This window comes from Biomphalaria glabrata, chromosome 7 (genome assembly GCF_947242115.1).
Source record: "Biomphalaria glabrata chromosome 7, xgBioGlab47.1, whole genome shotgun sequence".
NCBI classification, from domain to species: Eukaryota; Metazoa; Mollusca; class Gastropoda; family Planorbidae; genus Biomphalaria; species Biomphalaria glabrata.
Window position 1 is genome coordinate 35863923 of NC_074717.1, and position 23566 is coordinate 35887488.

The 23566-nt window shown below is 34.6% G+C and overlaps 1 protein-coding gene across 1 annotated transcript; it reads right to left on the minus strand.

Annotated features, from left to right (window-relative positions):
- Positions 1–225: 225 nt before the first annotated feature.
- Positions 226–11309, minus strand: LOC106073821 (uncharacterized). Its single transcript, XM_056034373.1, has 5 exons — positions 11186–11309; positions 8034–8314; positions 5918–6124; positions 3412–3713; positions 226–980 (listed from the first exon to the last, which is right to left on the minus strand). The coding sequence occupies exons 2-5, from the start codon at positions 8300–8302 to the stop codon at positions 418–420; spliced, it is 1341 nt and encodes a 446-aa protein (XP_055890348.1). The 5' UTR covers positions 8303–8314; positions 11186–11309; the 3' UTR covers positions 226–417.
- Between the last annotated feature and the right edge of the window lie 12257 nt (positions 11310–23566).

The following is a 23566-nucleotide window of genomic DNA, read 5'->3' on the forward strand; positions in this document are numbered from 1 at the left end:
TTTAATCCTAATTACCACTATAAACACTACCTAGTATCTATTCCTCCATTTTGGATCTCCTCTCCTTTCAACACGCATTCGCACCATTCCACATTTACTCTACGGTGCACACGTAACAACTGCACTCAACCATAATTATTGGAATCAAATATATTGCCATTTTTTCCTGTTGACTGTTATCGTTTTTTTATTTGTGTTTTTTTTTATTGTTCTTTGTGTTCCTTTTGTAAGATTTTTTAAAAAATGTAATTGTAATTATTGGGCTGATTTCTTTGCGTCGGTTTCTAATAGACATTTTCTTCATTCTTTATATTTGTTTTTTAGTTGAATTAAAAAAAAAAAGGTGAACTTCATTAAGTATGCTCACAATAACCGAAAAAGTGACCATGTGCACTAGAAAGTTGAATCAGTGACTCATCAGTTGCAATCAGCATCATCCTCTGGGATTTCACAAAGATATCGAGTTGGAAATAGAGGATAAGTGTAATAACACGAATCATCCACAGCCAGCCATCCTATATGATCCAATAGGTAAAGACAATTAGCTAATGTTCCCCATTTCCTACTTTCAACTAAAAATGATGGCACCAGTGTATTGTTGGTTCTATATCTCCAAACTTCTTCTTCAGCGTTGTCTGTTGCGCCAATGAGAATCAATCGGAATCCACTAAACTTTTGAACAAATATTTTGATAAAATTAAATTCGTCCAGGTCCTCTATTTCAGCCAAATATCCTCCGTACAAGACACAAGTCGCCATGGCTTCTTCAGACCTACAGGTGGGTTCTTGTTGGGACAAATAATATCGTCTTTCTTTGTAAACGTCAGATCTGTTGAAAAGCCAAAGTTTGGAGGAATCAAGTCTTGACTTCAAAATCTCTAGACGTCTATATTTAGGTGCATCACATAACTCTTGAACATTTGTTGTGCTTTCACCAAGTAGAATTTCTTTCATTCCTGGTTCAAAGCCAATAAACAAATCTGAGGAAGGAGTACAGTAAAATATATATATTAATAAATAAGAAAGTCTTTTTATTTATATTCCCTCCCTTTCTCTCACTCTCTCTCTCTCTCTCTCTCTCTCTCTCTCTCTCACCTACGTGACTAAAGAGGTCATTTTTATACACTAATGTGGTCAGGGTCGGTCCTAAAGAATACGGAGCCCAATGCGATGAGGATTGCGCGGGGCCTAATCTGGGTAGGGAGAAAGATAATAAGTGAAAATTAAGATTTTTATCAGAAAATAAATTCGTCTTTGCATGCAAAAGCATGATCAAATAAACTTTATGAGCCTTCTGCAATCGAAGGTAGATTTCCAACATAAAGCTGATAAACATTCAGATCTGTCTATTGGATTTACTATCGAATAGCAAAATATTGCATTTGATTTTTTTAAAGTGATCGAGATACATTTAGATCTATATGACTTTGGTCATATGTTAGTCAGTGTGGCTGCAGCATTTTCATCCTTGTTTCTACTTCTTCTGTGTAGGTCATCAACAATTTAAATATCTTTCTTTATGCTTGCTTACCATTGGGATCTATCTAGTGCTTCTTTCTCCAAACTGTTAGTGTATATTCCGAAAAGTTTCATTTTGCACTTGTTTACATCAGTATACCTTAACTCTTTCTCTCCTAATTGACGATACCAGCGTTGATTCCACCAGAATGTGGTGAATAATTACGGAGAGAAAGAGTTAAAAGCGGACGAACTGCAACTCTCTTACACCACTATACAAAATATTTTGTGGGACATTATATTATAAGAGTCCGTCTTAAGTATCGAAGGTGGAAGATATTCAGATTTTATTTTCCTTTGATGAGTAACTGGACCAATAGTACAGCATAGCGCTTACCAGACAGGTCGAATAGATTAGTGCTTTGGTAATCAGCAAGGTATTGACCTACTGTTTTCTGCCCCCATGGCATGGTGACCATTGCCTTCGCTATCCTGTTGCTAATGTCTTTATTCAGTAGTACATCTTTGACTATGATCGAGCCAAGCTAATGAATAAGGTCAACTATATCTAAAGGTTGACCATTAATTGTCAAGTGAGTTACAGTCATCGTGGGGGTCTATTTACTGTATTAATCCTGTTTCTAAACTCTCCATATGTAAAAATCTTGCCGCGACCAGGGAGCGTATCAATCTGATTTTAGTGTCGAAGGCTATTCCTTTATCTGTCCAGATTGTTTTAAGTTTCGCAGATGCTGCTGTTGACTGTCCAATAGCTACAAGGTATTTAACTTGCAGACACGTCTCAGCTTTTTGTCACCAATGCTGATATTCTTTTTATAGCCCTATTAGCTATTAACTCTTTCTCTCCGTAATTATTTTTGCACATTCTGATGGAATTCTTCAATTGGCTCATTACTATTTCACTACCATGTTATGGTTAAGCTTCAATAACATTTTCGATTGTTATCAACAATGTTTTAGTTGGTATAGAGTTAAAGTGGAATGCAAAACACAAAACACAAAGTAAAGTTTATAAAATTAAACATAAATTTAATTACATGAGGTCAAATCAACGATGGCATCGTCAATTAGGAGAGAAAGAGTTAATGCAGCTATTGGAGCCCACAATGATCAGATAATCCATTTCAAAAAACGTAAACTCATCACGTGGTCCTCAGGTCGCGCAAAGATCTTCTTCAGGGAATAGTTCCAGGCAAAAAAAAAAAGAGACCGACAGATAACAAAGCGACTGGATAACAACATCAAAAAATGGACATGCCTGTCATTGAATGAAATTCTATCCATGGCAAAGGATGGAGAGGAATGGAGAAAGACGGTTGAAAAATCTTGAAAAAAGATTAAGGGATAGGTGAAGGTGAGTTGCAGTACTTGTGTTTTCAACTAGTATTTTGGTCTTGCTTTGACTCATGTTTAAGCCAACAATCTGTCAACCAGGTTATGAAGCTAAGTATGTTATACAACTTGAATTCCCAAATGTCATTTCTGGTCAACTTTGCTGGCCATCGGTGGTTGTTACCAGTGCTATTTAATAAATAATATTATATCATTTATTATATATTGCTTTGATGTGTGTGGTCACGTGACTCTATCCTCCTTTTCTAATGAAATATAGCTAGAAATTTCAGTGTGATGATTATGTCATAATGTGGTTGGTTGATTGTGTGATAATGTGGTTAGGTGATTGTGTTATAATGTGATTGGTTGATTGTGTGATAATGTGGTTAGGTGATTGTGTGATAATGTGGTCAGGTGATTGTGTGATAATGTGGTTGGTTGATTGTGTGATCATGTGTTATTATCGAATAGTTCAACTGGTGACTAAGATTAGTGTGGGTGAATGATTGTGTGAAAATATAATTCGGTTGGTGATTGTCCAAACAAATGTCATTGGGTGACTGTGATAGTTTAATAAAAAAATAAACTTTATATTACTTTGAATATTGAAATATGTTCCTGGAACGGAGATCAGGTTCGCAGAGAGGTCAAGGAACGGGTTGACACTGAAAAGCTGACATGAATTTGTGGATGTGACCCAGTTGAAAGCAGTACAGAAGTCAGTTGACCTACGAAGCAGACATGTCTGTGCACACACCATTTGGTCATCAACGTTCACCGTATCAAACGGTGTGCCTGTCAGTTTAGTGTCCACCACTTTGTTAAAGTACAATTCTTCAGCACTGAAACTACGGACTAGTACTTCCAGTTCACAGATATGTAATATTTCTGTGACATTTCTGAAAGGAAAGTAATTATTATGTATATATATATATATATATATATATATATATATATATATATATATATATATAAATATATATATATATATATATATATCAAGAGAGAGAGAAGAGAGAGGGAGAGAGGAGAGAGAAAGGCTAGGCTTTTCTAGTTTGTTTTATTACATCTAAATATGACAGATGAAACAAAACTGCTAACGGCTTTTCATTGTATTGGGAACCAATAAAACAAACATACAAAAAGATTATATAACACTTCTTTGGGTTGCCTGAGCTAGCCAGGAAAACCAGTGACTTGGCAGAATTTAAGTCATTGGTTAATATGCATGACTAAATTCATGACGCGTAGGACGTAATCATCTTCTTTTTTTGAAGTAACGTCTGTATTATATAAGATAAGATAAGATAAGATAAGACTAACATAACACGCTATGTACTTGCACAGCATCTAACCCCAGGGAGCACTATGTAACAACTTTTGGGAAAAGATGTTTAAGCTAACTTTCAAAATCAAATTTTAAAATTTACATTGCTGGAGACGAGATTAGAACTTGCACTTGGTTACTCTGGTAGCCATACGGCCATTTTCACTCAGCCGAATGTGAGTGATTTGAAATTGTAGTTTTTTAGCGGACCCCGAAAGGGAAAAGACGCAATTAGTTTTGTGTGGCCTGTTTGTCCGTCTGTCCGTTCGTCCGTCCAGTTTAGATCTCAGAAACTAGAAGAGAAAATGCAAATAGGATATCATAATATTTTACTGATTCAAATGTTGTTAAAAAAAATTTGGATACGAACTTCGTTTTAGTTATATGTTAAAAAAAATAATAACGAACTACTTAATTTTATAACGCGCAGTTTTGGCATATCCTAATTATAGGGGCCTAGACTTGACAGTCTAAATAAGACTAAATAGAGCCCAGATCTAGATATATTTAGAATAAATGTATTAATAATTTGAACAAAATTTTAATTACTAGGCAATAATGTATCTTCTGACAGCAGATTTATTTATTACGTAAACAATAGTATCCCATAAAGAAATGCACCGGATTCGAATAACATTGTATACCATTAGTAAAAGAATTACCCGGTAACAAAAGGCCATGATCATAACATTGGCATAGGTCTAGTAATTTTATGACTAAAAGTGGAAATTCATACGAGTTCTTATCTACATCAAGATTCTATATCTAGTTCAAGATGTAGATCTAGAATTATATCTACACTTAGATCTAGATCTAATCTTAGATCTATTTCTAGATCTAGACTTAGATCTAGTTCTAGACCAAGACTTAGATCTTGAATCTAGATCTAGACCTAGTTCAAAAACTAGGTCTAGATCTAGCTACATCTACATCTATTTGTATGAAAAATGACAATAGAGATATTAATTTTTATTTTGCGCGGGGGGGGGGGGTGGAAATGTCTGGTCCAAGTAAACTTATATCAAGTTTTTTTTTTCGTGTTGCCAATTTATCTAATTTTGTCAGAAGAATATAACAAGTTATTAATTTGGAATGTTTGGATAAGGTTAATAATTGTTATTTGAAAAAAATATAAGTGTACTCTAAATGAATATATGAAGATACTGTGGCTGAGTGGTAAAGCACTTGAAACCAGAAGTCCCGTGTTCGAATCCTTCGTACTCGAAGAAAGGCCTTATTATTATTTTAAAAAATAATTAATTTAAATAACGATTCAAGGGGATATAATTTAAAGAAGCATAGTCATGGATATAGTACTTTTAGGTTACTACTGTAAAGATCAAATAGCTATAGAATATTAGGTTACAATAAAAGAACGGGAGCATTGTTCTGCTTGTAGAACTTTGAATGCCCTAAGATAAAGATTTGTTTGTTATTTTTGTTTCTCTAGTTCTAGTAAGAGAAACATGAGGAAGGAAAGCAGAAGAGAATAAAATGGTGTCAGAAGATAGCATTGAGAAAAAGTTACGGGTGTGGGGACAGAGATTCTTCGAAAAATAAGAGGATAAGAAATAAGGTAAGGACAAGTGAGGAACGGAGGATTGGGGAAAGAGAGATAAAGTAAAGAGTCAGAGGTAGATGGTAGGAGTTAAGAAAAATATGTCAGATTTATAAACTCTGTAAAATAGTACTGGACATTGGAAAATGTTATATGATTGTGCATCTGTGTAAGGAAAAGATACAGACAGACAGAAGGTAGATCTAATTACAGCTTGCCTCATAATTATGCCTACATATCTGCCAACAATCGGCACAGGACAAGTAAAGTTAAAAGTGTCTGGGCCCAGGGGGTCAGATTGTTGGTAGCAGACTTGGCCAGTTACGTTAGGAAAGTTGGCAACGTGTCTCGGATCTGTTTTGAAAATTTCAATGTAAAAGTTTCTCAAACGATAAGCCGTTTGTTGACCCGCGTACACATCTTGTCTGAAAGATTTTTGAAAAAAATAGACTATTATTTTCACATGAAAATAAAGTAAAAATCAACATTTCTATATTTTAATATAATATTAGTATGATAATATAATAAATCTGAATTAAATATGTCGAAAAATAAATCATATAATGAGCTTCTATTGAGCCGGGTTTTATTTTAGCTAGTGGAGGCCCGATGCAGGTTTTTTTTTGGAAGCTCCTTTTCTCCTCAAGTTTCAATCTAAAAGCTTTTAATAATATTATATATTAATAATAATAAATATAAAAGCATGTCGCCCTTGTGAAGAAGAAAAATAACATTAGTTAACTTGTAGTTTACTGTATAAACTGTAGATATCTAAAGATTATTTTCCATAGCTCGTGAAGTCTTTCCGATTTGTCATTAAGTTGCCTCAAGCTGTCTTTAGAGCTGTATGAATAGTTCAGATTTAAAAAATCGAAAAAAAAATCCTATTTTTAGCTCTAACTATTGTGATATCTCATATTCTTGATAAAAGTCAATTCAAAATTCTTAAACCTTCCCTAAATGCATACAAATATTACACTTTTGCTTGTTTCTACCTTTAAATCTCATATGCTCACTCTGCATAGGATGTTTATCCGAGAGGCTAAGTACACTCGAGGCTCGAGGTTCGACGAGGCATTTCCGCCTGCGTTGGTTTCATTTCCTCTGGAAATTAGATAAGATATCAGGAACAAAGAAGCTGCATATTCGTATGCTGTGCGCTCTGTACTGTTGATTGATAGTACGGGTTCGAACTCTGACCTCCGTCTAGCTAAAGGTTTTTGCAGGATTTAATTACCTTCAAATCTGAAGGAGAATCCGAAACATATAAAACAAGATTTTTAAAAAAAAATCACTGGACATTGAAAATAAAACGGTGACTTCAACTCTGGAAAACAAAAAGTGCGCCTAACAAAACAATAGCTCGTTCATCTATCACCAAAACAAATGCCGCCTTCATCAGCTTTGTATTTGGGCAGGAATGTCGATCCAGGTTAGGGCTTTATGGTCACATGAAACATGTGTCTAAGGAATGAACCAAAGTCGTAGAACTGAAGAAGATCGATACAAACTTGTATGATACATTTCCAGGTATCTTTACGGCGCCTGAGCTGGCTCGGATATGTTCGCCGGTTGGAGGAAAATCGCATCCCGAAAATCATTCTGTAAAGGCAACTTGAGTCTGGCTCAAGGAAACCTGGTCACCTCCACCTCCGTTACGTTGATGTGATAAAAAGTGATTTAAAATAAGTAAATATTAATACTGACCATTGGGAAGACATAGCCTTTGACCGCGCTAGTTGGAGAGAGACGGTGACCAAGAAAGCTATAGACAGCGAGAAAACATGGCCCTCGATTCTTGAAGAAAAGAGTGCCACACGGAAACTGGCCATCTCCTCTACCACCTAAGCGAAAGCCACATTGACAATATATGTGGAAGGGAGTGTCTCTCTCAAATAGGGCTCCACTATATATATATATATATATATATTATTGTATGTCTATGTATAAAGGGTATATGTATGTGGGCCTATATATTTTTGTATTTATGTTTTTTGTGCATGCAAGTATTATGTTTATGCCCTTTATCCTATTGGAATAAGGCAACTCAACAAGGGAACGATGTTTATTCAAAGGAAATCTCATGTTCATAAAACAACATCAGCCCTTAGGTTTAGCAGTCTCTTCTAATCGGTTCTAGACTTGGGAGGAATTTGTTTTCTTCATTCTAATGTCGACATCTTTTTCAGTCGAGTCTCTAACAGTGCGCATCTTCTGCACTAGCTTGAATGGCGGTGTGCATGGCAGGGTTAAAACAGTATTATGGTTCTCCAAAATATAACAATTCATCAAATAAAATATAATGATTGTAATGTAGTAATGTAAATCACATACCTGTTAGTTAGTTGTATTTTCTCTATAACGAACTGGCCACACAAGTCCACCATCCACCAAGGGTTCGGTTCCTCTTTAGTCTGTTGACAATGTCCATTCATCGCATTAGGGTCGTAGTTCCCATCTACTCCTAAGTAGGCGTAGAAAGGATCGTAGTCGCTGCTCTGTGTCGCAGGTTTGAACCTTGCCGCGTTGTAAAGTCCACCGGTGGCTAGGACCTTGACCATTACAAGTGAACAACAGACGATGTAGGTGCTCAATATAACCATTGTGATAGAGAACTGCCCGTGAAAATAGCAAGATGAAGTTAGTTTCTAGTATCATAGAGCATTTCACTATCTAAAACATAATATTAATTAATTAATGTGTTCGATTTCAAAGATTAGGGCTGAGTGCAGTTTCACTTTTCTAACATTATTATAACATAGTGCAGGGGTGGGCCCATTACGGACCGCGGGCCACATGCGGCTCGCCGAGGTGTTTTATGCGGCCCGCCGACACCAACAGAAATCAGGTGTGCCCACAGTATATAGATATAAAATGCAAATATTTAAAAAAAATTCTATATTAATTTTTGAAACTGTCTCATTATAAAAAGTTTTAAGTAAACGAATATTATACTTATTGGCTATACATCAATACACTCAATTCAAGACACAATGTCTGAGTGTTGGGTACGCTTGGAACAAGATGGCAAGTGTAGCAACTGATGGAGCTCGAACTTTGACTGATAACCATAAACTTAAAACAGGAAAGTTTGCACAAAGCTGCATATAAGTTATACATTAAATCGAATGTATCGCAGTACAAATAAAACTTACTAGAACCAGGGGAGTTAACCTTGGGTAGTTCTGATTTATGAATAAATAATCCAATATATCCGCTATCTTAGCATGGGCAAGGCAAATGAGAAAAATATAAAGTCTCAAGGATGAAATTGTTATGTTACTTGAAGGGCATTGACTGTGACTTTGTTACCAATATTTTTAATGAAGAGTAGAAGACAAAATTTCATGTTTCATACATATAGAACAGCAATTGATTGTTTACATATGTATTGTAAGTGCATGTTAAATCTCTCCACAGAGGTTCCTCTCATTTCTACAGGCAAGCAAAAAAAAAAGTTTTTGTCATTTTCCTTTGCTAAAAGGTGAAGCTATCTTTAGTGAAATGATTAAAAGTACAACACTTATTAAGAGAAGCCGATTCATCTCCAGAGGACATATCTCAAAGCAAAGAGAAGTTCCAGTCAGTACTACCACGGGAGTTTTATGGGTGCCAGAAGCTGTATTTCCACACTTAAAAAAAAACTTGCTGCTGTTCACACTATTTGGGTATACATACATCTGTTCTTCTTCTTTGTTCTCATTTTACAAGTTGAAGGGTTCAGATCAGTGATCCTATATCTGAGATGAATCGCGTAGTGGTTACCAGATCAGGCAGTTTTCCGAATAGCCTTTGGAGAGTCTTGCTCGGGTCCCTTGATTTATTATGCACCATAGAAGGACATGGTCAGCATTCTCTGGTGATGCTCCACAAGGGCAGCCTTCGCTCGTCCCGACATTTAACTTCCGGAACATAAATTGTCTCATTCAGTGAGCAAGCATTTTTTGTGGAAACTAAACAAGTATAATCACTGGTCAATGTTGACTGACTGTAATTTGACAGCAGTCATAGGGGTAACAACTAGTAAGATAGTTTCACAGTTAAGAAACATTATGCACGAGTGTAAAAGTAAAATGCTGCACATTAAGTACAAGTGTATATTTGTGGGGATATTGTGATGTAAAAAGAAAACAGCAATTTTTAAAAAAATCGTAATATGAATTAAAAGACATTGTACACAGCAAGTTTATGTTTCTAATATATATATAGATATATATATATATATATATATATGCGGCCCGCCATTCCCAAACTTTTGTTAATGCGGCCCTCGATACAAAAATGTTGCCCACCCCTGACATAGTGTAATAACTGAAGGGAGGCAACTCAAAGAGACATCGATGTTTATTTACATGAAGACATAACAAACATATAGGACAATCTGCCTTGAGCACAGCATCTTCATCTCGGCTCTAGACTGGGCGGAAATCGTTCTCTCTTCTCCTAATGTCAACATCCTTCCTAGTCTAGTCACTAATTGTGCGCACCTTCTGCACTATCTTGTATGGCGGTGTGCATGGCAAGGTTATAACAATATAAATAACATATACATAGAACAAATATACCATACTAAAATCACTAACAGGGTTATATAGTCAGGCATAGTCAAACTAGGCAGCTGCCTATGGCCTCCACACAAGACTCATAACAATGTTTTTATAGTAAAGTAATATAGCGAAACTTGTGAACAATGCTATTTTGTAATTTTAAGTTTTAGCTCTTTTCGTTTTCTTTCTCTATTTCATTCTGGGCCACCAAATGCACTCCGGCCCTGCGTCGAAATACACAGTAACTGCAGTAATATATACATTCAATGGAAGTAATAGTAGGATAATATATGTTTGATCTTTGGTTCCACTACTCAGGGATGTCCACACTCAAAAGTTAATTTCAGTAATCTGCTCTTTGTTTAGACTTTGATTTGTAAGCCCTCCTTTACGTTTCTTATGCAATCAAATTAAGTTAGAAAAAGAAAAGGAAGTGATCTGAATAAATGTTGACTCAATATAATGGAATCTAAAAAAAAAAAACGTGTTTTGAAATTGGACTAGTGGATTGATGTAGTGTGACTTGTTTTCTCTAAGACTTATAGAAATCATAAGTAGCTAGTAAAGTAAAATTACCATTTCCAGATCTTGCGATCTATTGCGCAGATGGTGTTAAGATCATCTGTTTCTTTAGCCAATGGTTAACGAACAGAGTATCATGTGGCCAACACAACCGCCTTTACTTCCTCCAACTCAGAGGTGCACTAAGAATCCCGAAATTCAAAATCCCAGTCTTCAGCTTAGATGCAAACCCAGGACCCCTGAAACGGAAGCCAAGCGTTTAACCACTCAGACACCATTCCTCAAACAAACAAAATAACATTAAAAATTTGAACGTAGAACAGAGGAGCTGAAGAATAAGTAGCCGGTAGTCCACTTAAATGTCAAAGAAAAACACAAATCTGAAAGTTTGAAACATTATGGGGAAAAAATACTTACACGTGACTATCTTTGTACTTGACAAAATCAATTTGACTTCAAGCAGTCGACATCTTTTGTCACATGACTAAATAAGTCTGAGAGAAAGTGATTCTTTTTTTTTAATAGTGCTAATAGAAATTGTCACACATGAAACTTTCTTTCTCTTGTACCCGTCAAATTCAAATCTAAACCTCCAATGTTCTAATTAAATGAAGTTCTAATGGTACGTGGAACAAACACCTTTTAGGCTTTTTCACAATTCAGATAACAAGTTTGTTGCAGCATAAAAAAAAACCCTGCGCAGTTCACTGTAGCGTGAGTAGTCATTCATTTAAAAAAAAACGTTCAATCAATACAATTGCTATTACGGTTTGATATAAATATTTAAAAGGTGTACTTTGTTATAAAGCATAGTTGTAAAGAATTTGTGTAAGTTAGTCTCGTATCTATGTTTTCTACTCTACTCTAAGTTTTTCTATGTTTTTTGTTCTAAAATGACTGGAAAGTTGAACTAATACATCATTTGAATGTCCAAAAACTAAAAACAAAAAATGTTAAATGTAAACAGAACAAAAAGGAATGAAGAAAGACGAGCTGTGTAAGTTTTTAAATAATTTGCCCGCTCGTGTCATATTTATATCCCGAACGAGACTTTGGTGTTTCCAAAATATTCAGATCATTTTTCTCATGACGACTAGCGTCCATATGTAGGATGAGAACTTTTTATTTTTTTAAATTTGCTAATTAAGTTCCTACTGTTAGGTGGTAGACGTAACAGAGACCTCCCACAGAAACGTTTTAAAGACCAGATTTGGAATCAACTTGCTTTAACTGACATATAAGAGGGTATCTGACTGATGACAGCTTCAGAACGAGGTACCCCCCCCCCCCCAATCATAGAGATTGGACCATAGCGCTCTCTTAATGCTATAAGCACGAAAATTGCACTGTAAAAACGTTATTCCATTATAAGTTATTCAATTCATAAATATTCATATTTTTTGTTTTATATTTTAATAATGATTGTTTTATATTTTAATAATGAACAGACTGCTACAAACACTTAATAGATTAATTTATTATGGAACTATGGAAGAAAATAATGAACTAAAATGTGCAGACGTATGTTTGGTTATTGTGTTTTACGAGTTTTATTAATTGTTTACACTTTAATTGCGGAGAGCCGTGTAGGTGATGTCTACTTTGTTGACTAAGCTAATAGAGCCTACAATAAGATGTTGTGCAAATGTTTAATTTGGTCTATAATTTAATAAAACTTGTTCATGTTTGCATAGAAATATTTTAATTTACTTCTGTAAGCCTAGTGACGAAAGCGGGTTTTTTTTCCTTTGACGTCATGGGAAATTTTCATTCATAAAACATTCCAGCCAAAATAAGTTTTTTGATAATTAAACATTTTCAAACCATATAACGTTCGACCTTGAGTTTTCCTCTTATAAGGCCTGTGAGTTGAATTTATTTCTCATTTATATACATACCTTGAAATTTTAAAGAAAATCGTAAGAGCCTTTTTCAAATAAAATTTATATATATATAAGAATTGCTAGAATTGCTCGCTTAAGAGTATAGGATAATTGTGCCCTTCAAAGCTATATACTTTATCAATTGGATCAAAGGTTGCCATTTTATTAGACTTCATGGAGAGATGCGTAGACAACTATGACACCAGCTGCTGACACTGTGAGGAATAGGAGGGGATAGTGGTTCATCTTTTGTATTTTAGCTGCTCTGAAAGCTGTAGGGAATGTATCTGTAATATCATTGCAATGTCACTGTACTTAAAACAGGACAGAGTTGTTTTGTTGTTGTTGTTTTTTTTTTTGCCAAGGCACTACGGTAAGCCTAGGCCTTTCATTTTGGAAGTCAATATGAATCAATGTAAAGAAGCCACTGCGCAGTTCATATCGATTAAAAGATTGATCTCTCCAATATTGATTATGATAAGTATGGGACAACAAACATTGAGTCAGTGGGCGTTGTCAAAGAAACGAGAGACGTAATGAATCAAGAGTATCTCAATCTAGATCAGTGGTTCTCAAAATGAGGCAACTGGAGCTGGTTTGGGGTGCAGTGGATAACCAGTGTGATCTACATGTCCCACAGTGCTCCCAAACATCCACGGCGTTTGCTAGGAGACGCCTGATGGCCCTGTGGTCCTATTCGGTGACTTGAGCGTCATTCAGCCGCAACTAGACTTCACATTCTGGGTGTGGACAGAGACTATAGTTTCAACAGATACTAGCTCTGGCTAATCCTCACCCGGTTTGGCCTGTCAGGCGAGACGGTTTGCCAGGGTGTGGCGTTGCCGCATGCTGACAACTTCTGGGAGCCTAAGGTGAGAGCTGGGCTCTGAGTGGAGACCAAGGTCAATGATCTGCTCAGGGAGCCCGACTGCCCAGTTGACAGAGCTACAGCTCCTCCTACAGAACTCCATACATTCAACAAATGTCATCAATCGACCCCATATTGCCCGTGCCCTAGTGCTTCTGTGAAGGCTATGTTGTTTAAAACAAAGCATCATTTCAACAGCTACTAGTCACCTGTCCGCTAAAGTATATATATATATATATATATATATATATATATATATATATATATGTTCGGCCGCACACTGGGCAGGTTAATCCAGCTGGAGCAAGTTTCGTTTGCCTTGCTTTTCTTCTCTAGCGTTTTTCTTCTGCCATCGTTGTTCTCTTTTCCTCAGCAACCTGTGCACCAGTTTTCACAGCGCAACGCCATGATGCTCTGTCATGTGCCTCTGTCTCCCAGGTGCCTGGGTCTATGCTGAACGCCTTCAGAGAAGCTTTTAGGGTGTCCCTTAAGCGTTTTCTTTGACCACCTTGCCAGCGCTTTCCTTTGCTTAGTTGGCCATACAAGAGTCGTTTAGGGATGCGGTGGTCTTCCATTCTGCAGACATGTCCTGCCCATCGCAGCTGGGACTGCATCAGGATTGTGTGGATGCTTTGAAGACACGCTCTTCGAAGGACTTCAGTATCTGCTATTTTGTCTTGCCATTTGACATTCAGTATTTTTTAGACATGCCATATATATTTGGCTCCTCATGTCTTGAAAGACAATGAATGCGTTCAGGTGAGTCACTAGCTTTGTAAGACAAAAAGAAGAACAGAAAGAAGATTGTCTAGTTCGTCCGTCCGTCCCGTTTAGATAACTGAAACTAGAAAAGACAATTCGACATCATGCTGTTTTAGACCTTTTAAAGATTTAATGCAGCAACTACGCTTTTTCTTAACTGAAAGCAAATTATTATTTTTTGTAAAATATGCAGGCAATTTTATTCTCATTTTCTCATTCACAAAAAAATACACCATTTTTACAATTCTTCCTTATAATAGTAAAAACCCATTCTATTCTTAATAGAACTGAGAGAACAGGAGCACTTGTACGAATTTTTTCTCGCGTACGGAATAAGAAATGTGCATCTATCTTTGTGTCTTTCGACAAAAAATAAAGTAAATCATAAAATAATTATTATAGATCCATTCAGTTTTCCTGGTAGATTCTAAATTCAGAGTTCTCTTCTTTCTTAGGCTCTCCTATTTCATAAACCTACAAATTTTAAATGTCATGGTACCAATCCATCACAGAAAAAGTCAGGGCCCTAATGTTGGTAAACATACATTTTTCAACCTTTGAAAAAAATAGAGGGGGGAGGGAGATTATCTACACTTTGTTTCGACGTTACATCGGGATAGATGATATCACGTCGTGGGCCGGATATTGGCCGCGGTGCGTATTTTGGGCATCACTGTACTACATCAATAATAAATTTAGATACTTAAACAAAGAGAAAAAGGTTTTTCCTTGAGGCCTTGAATGACAGATTGGTCTTTTAGACAACGACTGATTAAATATTCATTGAACAACATTAGAAAAGCCTGGGTCACATGGATCCATACCTTCTCAATCATCAGCTCATTGAATACATTTGAATATTAACAATGTTATAATAATAAAATAATCATACGCTCGTACCTCCGTATTATGTGGTATCATGTCGTCATTTCTACCAATACAATAATATCAACACTTTCGTTACGTACACGACTCTCTTCCTTTTGTATTGGCGGAGAGAGGGTTGAGGCTGTAGATAGATTGAAGTCATAGATTCCGATATTCTTGCTGAAAATTTTGAAAACTTTTTACCTGCCTTTGCGGGCCACTTCGGAGGCCTATTGTGAGTTTGTGTTTCAACACGAACTATTTTTGCAATCTTTTTTGTTTTTTGTGTGTACTTAAGCCAAAACTAAAAATAAATTTTTCAATACAGCAACCATCTAAAGTGTAATTTACTTTGCAATCTCCTGCTGGTCTAGTAATGTTTCACAAAGACATCGACTAAATAAATTAATTGAACAAGAAAAGCATGAATGCACTAGAAAACAGGGGAAATAACAAAACAGGTCCATAAACTGAACACCAGTAGACTACAAGATTTCACGAACAAGGAGTTGGGTTTCTAGTACACAGAAAAAAAGCAGTCCAACCCAAAATATGCCCATGAATACAAAAGTGACAACATACATATTAAAAATTACATGAAAGAAGCGAAGAAAAAAGGGTTAGAGAAAAAGTGTAAAGAAATGGAGCAGGGATTGAACAGGAACGTCAGTAAAAAAGTGTACCAACTAGTAAAGGACCTCACTACCTCAGAGTATGGAAGAACTAACACAATACCAGACAAAAATTAATAGATGTTTAAATGAGGAAAAGGATGCCCCCCCCCCGTATTATTATAACATCTAAAGAGACAGAGTAGTTAAAGGGAAAAAAATGGCATCATGGTAAAAATGGATCGTGATTTCAGGTTTTAAAATATAAAGATGTTGTTGCTGTCACCAAGAATCTTTTGTTATTGTGGCTGAAAACAAAAAGTAGGAGGTCTAGATGCAAAACAATACAAGAATAAGAAGTGACACGTGCTATTATTACAATACTAAAGAACTACAATGAATAAGTTACAGTAGCAGCTACCGGCAAATAAAGCAAAAAAAAAAATAAATAATGAAGAAGGAATGTACAGATCTTATTATTCCGTTATTCATGACATTAATCACATACATTAATTATTTACAGTTGATTAATTTTATTAATTTTCAACATCAAGACAGTTGACATGTTAGGATAATGTAGTGGCCGAGATCTGAGGTTCGGGAAAAGCTTGCGGATCTTGGACTTCTTGGCTGCGTCTCTTGCAAGCACGGAATTTTATAAATTCACTTACCATGTAAAGAGACGAGTAAACATTCTTGAAACGCAAAGAGGCACAATTTTAGAAAACAACAAAGTATGGATAGTCTCTGGCAAACATGAGTAGCATTCCCTCCTGAATAGCTGCAAGCTGATAAACATTTAGGAGGGTAGTTATTCGTCAAACTTAGCAGCGTAGGTACAAAATGTTTGTTTTTTGCACTAATTGTACTAATTTCGGTGAGTTAGGTGATCCGGCGAGGACGGTTTGGGGAAGGTAAATGCAGCTTTTATGTGCTATCTTTTCAAAAGTCCCTAAAACACTTTGGGGGATTATTGCAACTCAAAAGGGCAATTGCGAATAGGTAGCTTATACCCAATATTTTAATATGAAATTTTCGAAGTGACATTTGAAAATAAAATCGAACAAGCAAAAAATATATATTTTAAAAAGCTTAACTAGAGGAAAGAACTCCGCACTTACAACAATATTGGTCTCAATATTGTTAAATATATTTCCCTTTTTGATATCAAACTAAAAAATTGATGACCAATAATTAATTTAATAAGTGATTAATTGATTAAATTGTTTCATGCTTTGTTAGGTACAATAAATAATTGTTTTAAAGTCTCAACTTTATCGGACAAAATATCTGGGAGAAATAACGTGTACAAACTTTTAGCCAGACTCCCGTGGGGGTGCCTAAGGGGGTGCGAAAGCATCCTCATTGCACTGTGCGGAGTTGTAAAAAGCTCCCACAACCTTGTCACAACCCAGGCCCCGTTCCTCAAGGGGCCGTTACATAAATGGCGCGTCCTGCACGGTTAGCCTGGTATAGAAAAGGAAAATGGCAGGGGTACCTGTGCACGCGGTCTCTGGCCGCGAGTCTGACACCCCGCCAGACAGAACAGTGTACACTGTTCTCATTCAGGAGGTGAAAGGGAGCTCTTGTTCACTTTTGCTGGCCTGGAGTTCCAAGAGCCGAAGGCTCAACTCTACCTGCCAGTTTCAAGAAGAAGAAGAACCAGACTGACAAACAGAGAGAGTTGATATAAGCTTTGTAAAAATTGTCTCAATTTCAATAAAATGAAAAAAAGGTGGTTGGGTGTGGGCTAAGCAAGTGGAAAATTGTATTTTTGTAAAACTAAATAATCATATATAACAGTAACAATATTCAAAAGCATTAGAATAATTGTATAAAAAAGATTATTTATTCTATGGGGTTTGTTGGTGAACATCAAAATTATATATGTGTCAGACGCGAATAGCCCAATTTTCAGTAAAAGAAATTACAAAAAGTCATTTCTCTATAGAAGAAGTTAGGAAGGCTATATAAAATACAACCACAGACCTATATATACTACAATAAATATAGGTTTTTGATTGCTAGTTACGATTTATTTAGGTAGGTGCTGTTTTACTATTACATACCAAGTATTAGAGTTTAGAAAAACCCAGGTTTGTTTCTTGAGCAACGCTATTAGCTAACACCTCATATCATCTCTCCATTAGTATATTTAGATCTATAATCTAATTCTAGTCTAGATCTATATATAACAAGATTACAAAGAGAGTTTGTGTTACACAAACTCAGAGGCGGCCCCCGTCGATATCGGATCCCTGTCGGATCTGCATATTCGCAAATAATATTCAAGAGGTGATTTAATTTTGATGGTCAAAAGTAATAATGTTTTAAAGATTCATTTGCCGTAAATTTAAATTTAAATTAAATAAAAAATAGTAGATTAGTTTTAGTATATTAAAACATTACAATATTGATCAAAAGTTTGGAAATGAAAATCTACACTTTTTTTTTTACACTTTAAGTTTAGAAATTGAAATTCTACATCTTAATCTAGTCTATGTTAGTCTAAACTAGATCTAGAAATTCTAGATCTAGACTCTAAAATAATTTTAATTAGAATATAAATCCAGATCTAGATTTACTGTAATAAAAATCTAGATCTAGTTTAAAAAAATCTAGATTAGATCTAAATTAAGATATCATTCCTTTTTTAAACGCGAGTCACATAACGAGGCTTAATAAACATTACTATACCGAGTTCTTTTTTCATTTCATTTGAAGAATTAATTCCATATAACGTCAGAGGGAAAAAAAAACACTACGTCACACGGCCTAGCTAGACTAAAAATCGCCTTCATCATTACGAGCCATTTATCTAGTGTTCATAGACATTGGTGCACCGAGTGCGTACTTTTAGCATTTCATTTAAAGAATTCATTCCATATGACGTCATAGGAAAAAAAAACACTTCGTCACACGGCTTAGTTAGACTAAAATATGTTTTCATTAATACGAGCAATTTTTTCGAGGGTTAATAGACATTGGTGCACCGAGTGCGTTCTTTTAACATTAGCCTACACTTAAAGAGTCCATTCATATGACGTCATAGAAATAAATTCCATTACCTGACAATAGGGGGGCCCCGGCTAGTACCGGTACCATAAAAAAAAATGTCTTTATTTACACGAGATATTTAACGAGGGTTCATAGACATTGGTGAACTGAGTTCTAATAGAATTTATTTAAAAAGGATCAAAGCCGCATTGTTTTTGCGTTTTGTCTGTCAGTCGGTCTGTCCGTCATCTTGATATAAAAAAAAACAACTAAAAGTTATTAAAAATTGATTAACCTTTATTCTACGTTTCAAAACATCGCAACAATTTTTAGGTATGAACAGAATTGAAAAGTTTATATAATAGATTGTTCCGGATGTTTGTATAAATAGTAAAAGAAAAAGAGAATTTCAGATAAATGAAATACCGTTAATTAAATTTTTTGGATGGTCTCGTATAAAAATTAGATGTACTACAGCCATGTGGAGAGATTTTCATACCTTACTTTGGTGTTTGGATTCTGTTTTCCTTAAAAATCGGAACATAATATTAACGATAATTAGATTTTTACATGTTTTAGGTAGAAAGTTAAATGTACTGTAAGAGAGTAGCGAGTTAAAATATTTTTCATAAAAATCCGTAAAAACATTATTTCGTAAATGAGAAGATTATTTGTTTATTAATTAGAAGAGGGAGTTCAAACAATTATTTGGCGTTAGTAGATTTTTAAATAAATTCGGAAATTTCTGGCGACGATTTGTAAGAAACAAAATCCGGAACTTTCTTTATCGATTACAAAACTTCTATGTTATGTTTTAGCAAGAAAATTAAATGTCTAAAAAGTAATTTTCAGTAATCAATTCTAGTAAATTACTTTTTTTTAAAGCCCTGAACAACCTATTGTCAATATTTTTAAAATTTGTTTAAAGATGAAAATACGGAACAATTTGATATTGATAACCAAAATATAGTGACGCATTGTCAAATAATATAAGTGTAATATTAGTAAATTATGCGATTTCAAACAATCATTAGGCATAATTCATGTTTTATAAAACAATATCCGGAACATTTTTACACTTAATGAAATATAAGTCAGTATAGAGATTTTGATTTAGCATTAATATGCTATTTACATAAAAAACGGAACAACATATTATTGATAATGTGTTTTTGCAACGTTTAAGCATGGAAATTGAATGTAATATAAATTAGAAGAGCAAACAAACATTTGTTGGGGTTAATTAGTTTTGCACAAAAAAATCCGGAACAATCAATTTTTAGATACTTAAAACTATTGAGATGTTACGGGAGGAACATTAAAGTGTAAATCAGATTTTCAATAGCTTTTAGAGTTCTAGTTTTTTTAATTTAATCGTGACGGACAGACCGACCAACAGACAAAACGCACAAAAATAATCTTCTTTTTTTCGGATGAAACAAAAAATAAATAAAATCTGATTTTTTTAAAAAGTTTAATGAATTGGTTTAGCACCTGGTCATGTAGCGACGTTACGCTACTGCATAAAAATCGCTGCATAAAAAGTCCATTAAAAAAATGTGCGTGATATTTACATACAAAATGCATTATTAGCCTTTATAAAAAACAGAAATGTTTTCTTTTAATTTTAGCAGCTAGTTGACCAGAAAAAACATCTTTAACTATTATTTATATTTGTTGTAAACATTTCCTGTACATTTTTGTAAATATATTTGACTTAGTGATACTGAAAATACACAAAAATTGTCAATCTTTGTTAGCATATTGTAACATTGCCTCCCTTACATTTACGTAATTGTTTTAGAATTGATGTATTTTTATGAAAAAATCGCTTGCATAATTAATTTTATAAATTAAACGGTTTGCTTTTAGAAAACCAAAAGTAGCCGTTGCACCTAAACTTTTCAAGCCGCATTTAATGATGAAATAATATTTTTCATATCTCTTCTAGTTTTCGAGATCTGAGTGTGACAGACGGACAGACGGACAGACGGACATTTTGCACAAACCTAATAGCGGCTTTTTCCCCTTACGGGGGCCGCTAAAAATCGAATAGATCTAGTAATAGTATAGATTCTATCTTGAGACTAGATTGCCGAGTCTAGCCTATGCTATGCCTATAGTCAGTTTTTATAAGAAAAAAGTCTAGATATTAATAAAGACTAAAGTTTTTTAATTATTAGATTATTAGAATTAATTAGATTTAGAAATAGACATAAGACATAGATCTAATAATACTGTAATACGTTTACTATACTCTATACTTAATCTACTAAACTAGAGATCTATCTATAGATCTATCTATAATATAGTCAATCTAGATCTATACAATATTCATTATAATACTTCTACTTATAATGACTTATTTAATAAGTTAGTACTTAGATCGATTTTAGTTTATTGATAGATTTACTTTTCAATGCCTAGACCTAAAAATAAAATTGCGAATGATGTCTATAATGACTGATTATTTTGTTTTATATAATAATAGGCCTATTAAATCTAGGTCTAGACTCTACTTAAATCTAGTCTAAAATAATGACTGTCTAAGACTCTAGATGATTGAGAAGTTCACATAGAGGTGTTTTTAATAATAGGCCTACGGCATGTCGGCTGAAAGTATATAAAGTTCTTTTTATTTTGTAAAAATAAAAAAGAGGCTCCTGTACTCAATGATAGATTGCCTAACTTTCAACTAATAATAAATTAACAATTAACGTTGAATTACAAGAAAAGTAATAATTTTTCCCGACATTGAAAAAAGGTGCCGGTACCCCGTACGTAATTTTTTTTTTGCGGGGTTATTGCTACATTGATACCGGATCGATTTAAATAGGGCCTAAGTATACAAGCAGGATTTCGAGCATTGGATAAATTTATTTTTAAGTACAAAGTTTTATGGAAGAGGCAATATATTAGTTGTTTGAAGATTGTAACTTCTTAAATTCAGGCTAAAAATATCGAAGCCTACATTTTTACTCTCATTTTTAAATAGTCAGAAGAGATGGACTGACTCATAGTGTAGCTTGTGTACATGCAAAAACACAAACTCAGTTAGACTTTCATAACTATTAAAAGAAAAACCTAGTGATTATTTTTACTGTATAATTCTATTATTATTCCTTTTTAGAATTAGAATATAAACAAAAATTTGCCATATGACTTTATCTAACAGAAAAAAAATTAAACTTACGTCTATTTATGCGGTTATTTATAGTTACCTAGTAATGTAAAATATATTGAACTAACACGTACATTCATCATAATGCAGCCATGCGATTTTTCGTTTATAAACATAGCATTATTTAGGACCAATATTTTACAAAGGCTGCTTGGAGAAATCAGGTATACCCATTAGGAGAAAAACGACCCCTTTACTCAAGAAAACTTTAAGAAACTAGAACAGACACAAAATAAACAGTGACATTCATAACAAAATAATATTCAAATTGATTAGAGTAACACCTTTTTAAGTAATCATTTAAAGTTTAAAATCACTACAATTTTTTTCAACAATTACTTTGTGTATTAAATTGTGTATCGGAAAATGCCGGGTACATGAAATAAGCTAGTCCTAAAAAAACAACACAGATCTTGGGTAAAATACTCATAAAATAAATAAATAAAAAAGCGACTTTAGCCCAATATCAAAGAAACGAAACGGACTAGTCCAACAAACCCCATTACAACAAAAGCTTTTTATCACCGGCAATTTCAAGAATTTCTTATGTAGGCAGAGAGCGAGAATGCAGATCATCTACTGCACAATGTTTTGTTGATTATCAAAGAGTAACGTTTCACGACATTCACTTTATTTTTTTTTTCTGAAATAGTGTTTCTTCTTAAGACTAGTGTTAACTATGCAGAGTTAATGAAAGAGCACTGCATACAAATATTGTTTTTCAAGAGAGATGTTACCTCTCATATATGTCAACTTCATTGTAAGCTATTGTAATGACACACTTGTAAGACGCGTAGCAGTTGGGTTTAATTGGGTATTTCCTGAGTGACGTGACAGTACATTTTAAAAGTTAGAACGGAAAAAAGATTAGAAACGATGAACGGACGATGGAGACCGACTTGTAGTGAAGAGACGACGTAGACTGTGCCCTTATTCTGTAATAAACTGCTGTTCAAGTTATTAGCTCGATTTCTGCAGTATTTTTATGTTTTTTTGTACTGTTGGAGGTTGGGATTAATTGAACGAGCTCGCTGATAACACATAATCAGTGTAATAAACATCATCTACAATTCTACACTAAAGTGACTAAAATAGATCTAACAACCAACACCACATGAACACTATAAGAAAATTAAAAAAAAAATGTATGTCAGAAGAAGAAGTAATTTAATTCGAAACTGACTGTCGCTGTTTGCCGAAGATTTCGAAAGTAAAAATCTAAAGCTCTTTCTTACCAATTGAACTAATGACGAGAAAACAGTTATAATCTTGTCATTGGCTAGTTCAGAACAACACAGTTAAATATATAGGAAACTTTTGTCGGCCGGTACAAAGAATAGAGACTCCAAAACGACGTTAGAGTGGCGTGTGGCCCCCATGGATCACAAAGTCTGAAAGATGAACCTTTATTTTTTTTTATTTTGAATTACGTGATGTCAGAGTGGTAAAGCACGGGTTCGAGTCTTGGTGGACACTGGGCTTTTTTTAGTTTTGGGATTTTAAGGAAGCTCCTGACGTTAGTTCGGAAAAGTAAAGGCGGCTGGTCAGTGTGCTACCCAGTCTGCTCGTTAACCTCTGGCCAAAGAAACAGATGACCTATAGATCGTTAAGTCTGAAAGGGGGTATTTT

Bases quoted from the DNA above. Each gene is read 5' to 3' on its own strand.
- LOC106073821 (XM_056034373.1), bottom strand. From the start codon at position 8,302: ATGGTTATATTGAGCACCTACATCGTCTGTTGTTCACTTGTAATGGTC. The intron at 3,714-5,917 runs GCAAGCTGTAAT...CTTTCCTTTCAG, and splicing joins TATGTAGGCATAATTATGAG to AAATGTCACAGAAATATTAC. The intron at 981-3,411 runs GTAATATAAAGT...CTCCTTCCTCAG, and splicing joins AACATATTTCAATATTCAAA to ATTTGTTTATTGGCTTTGAA.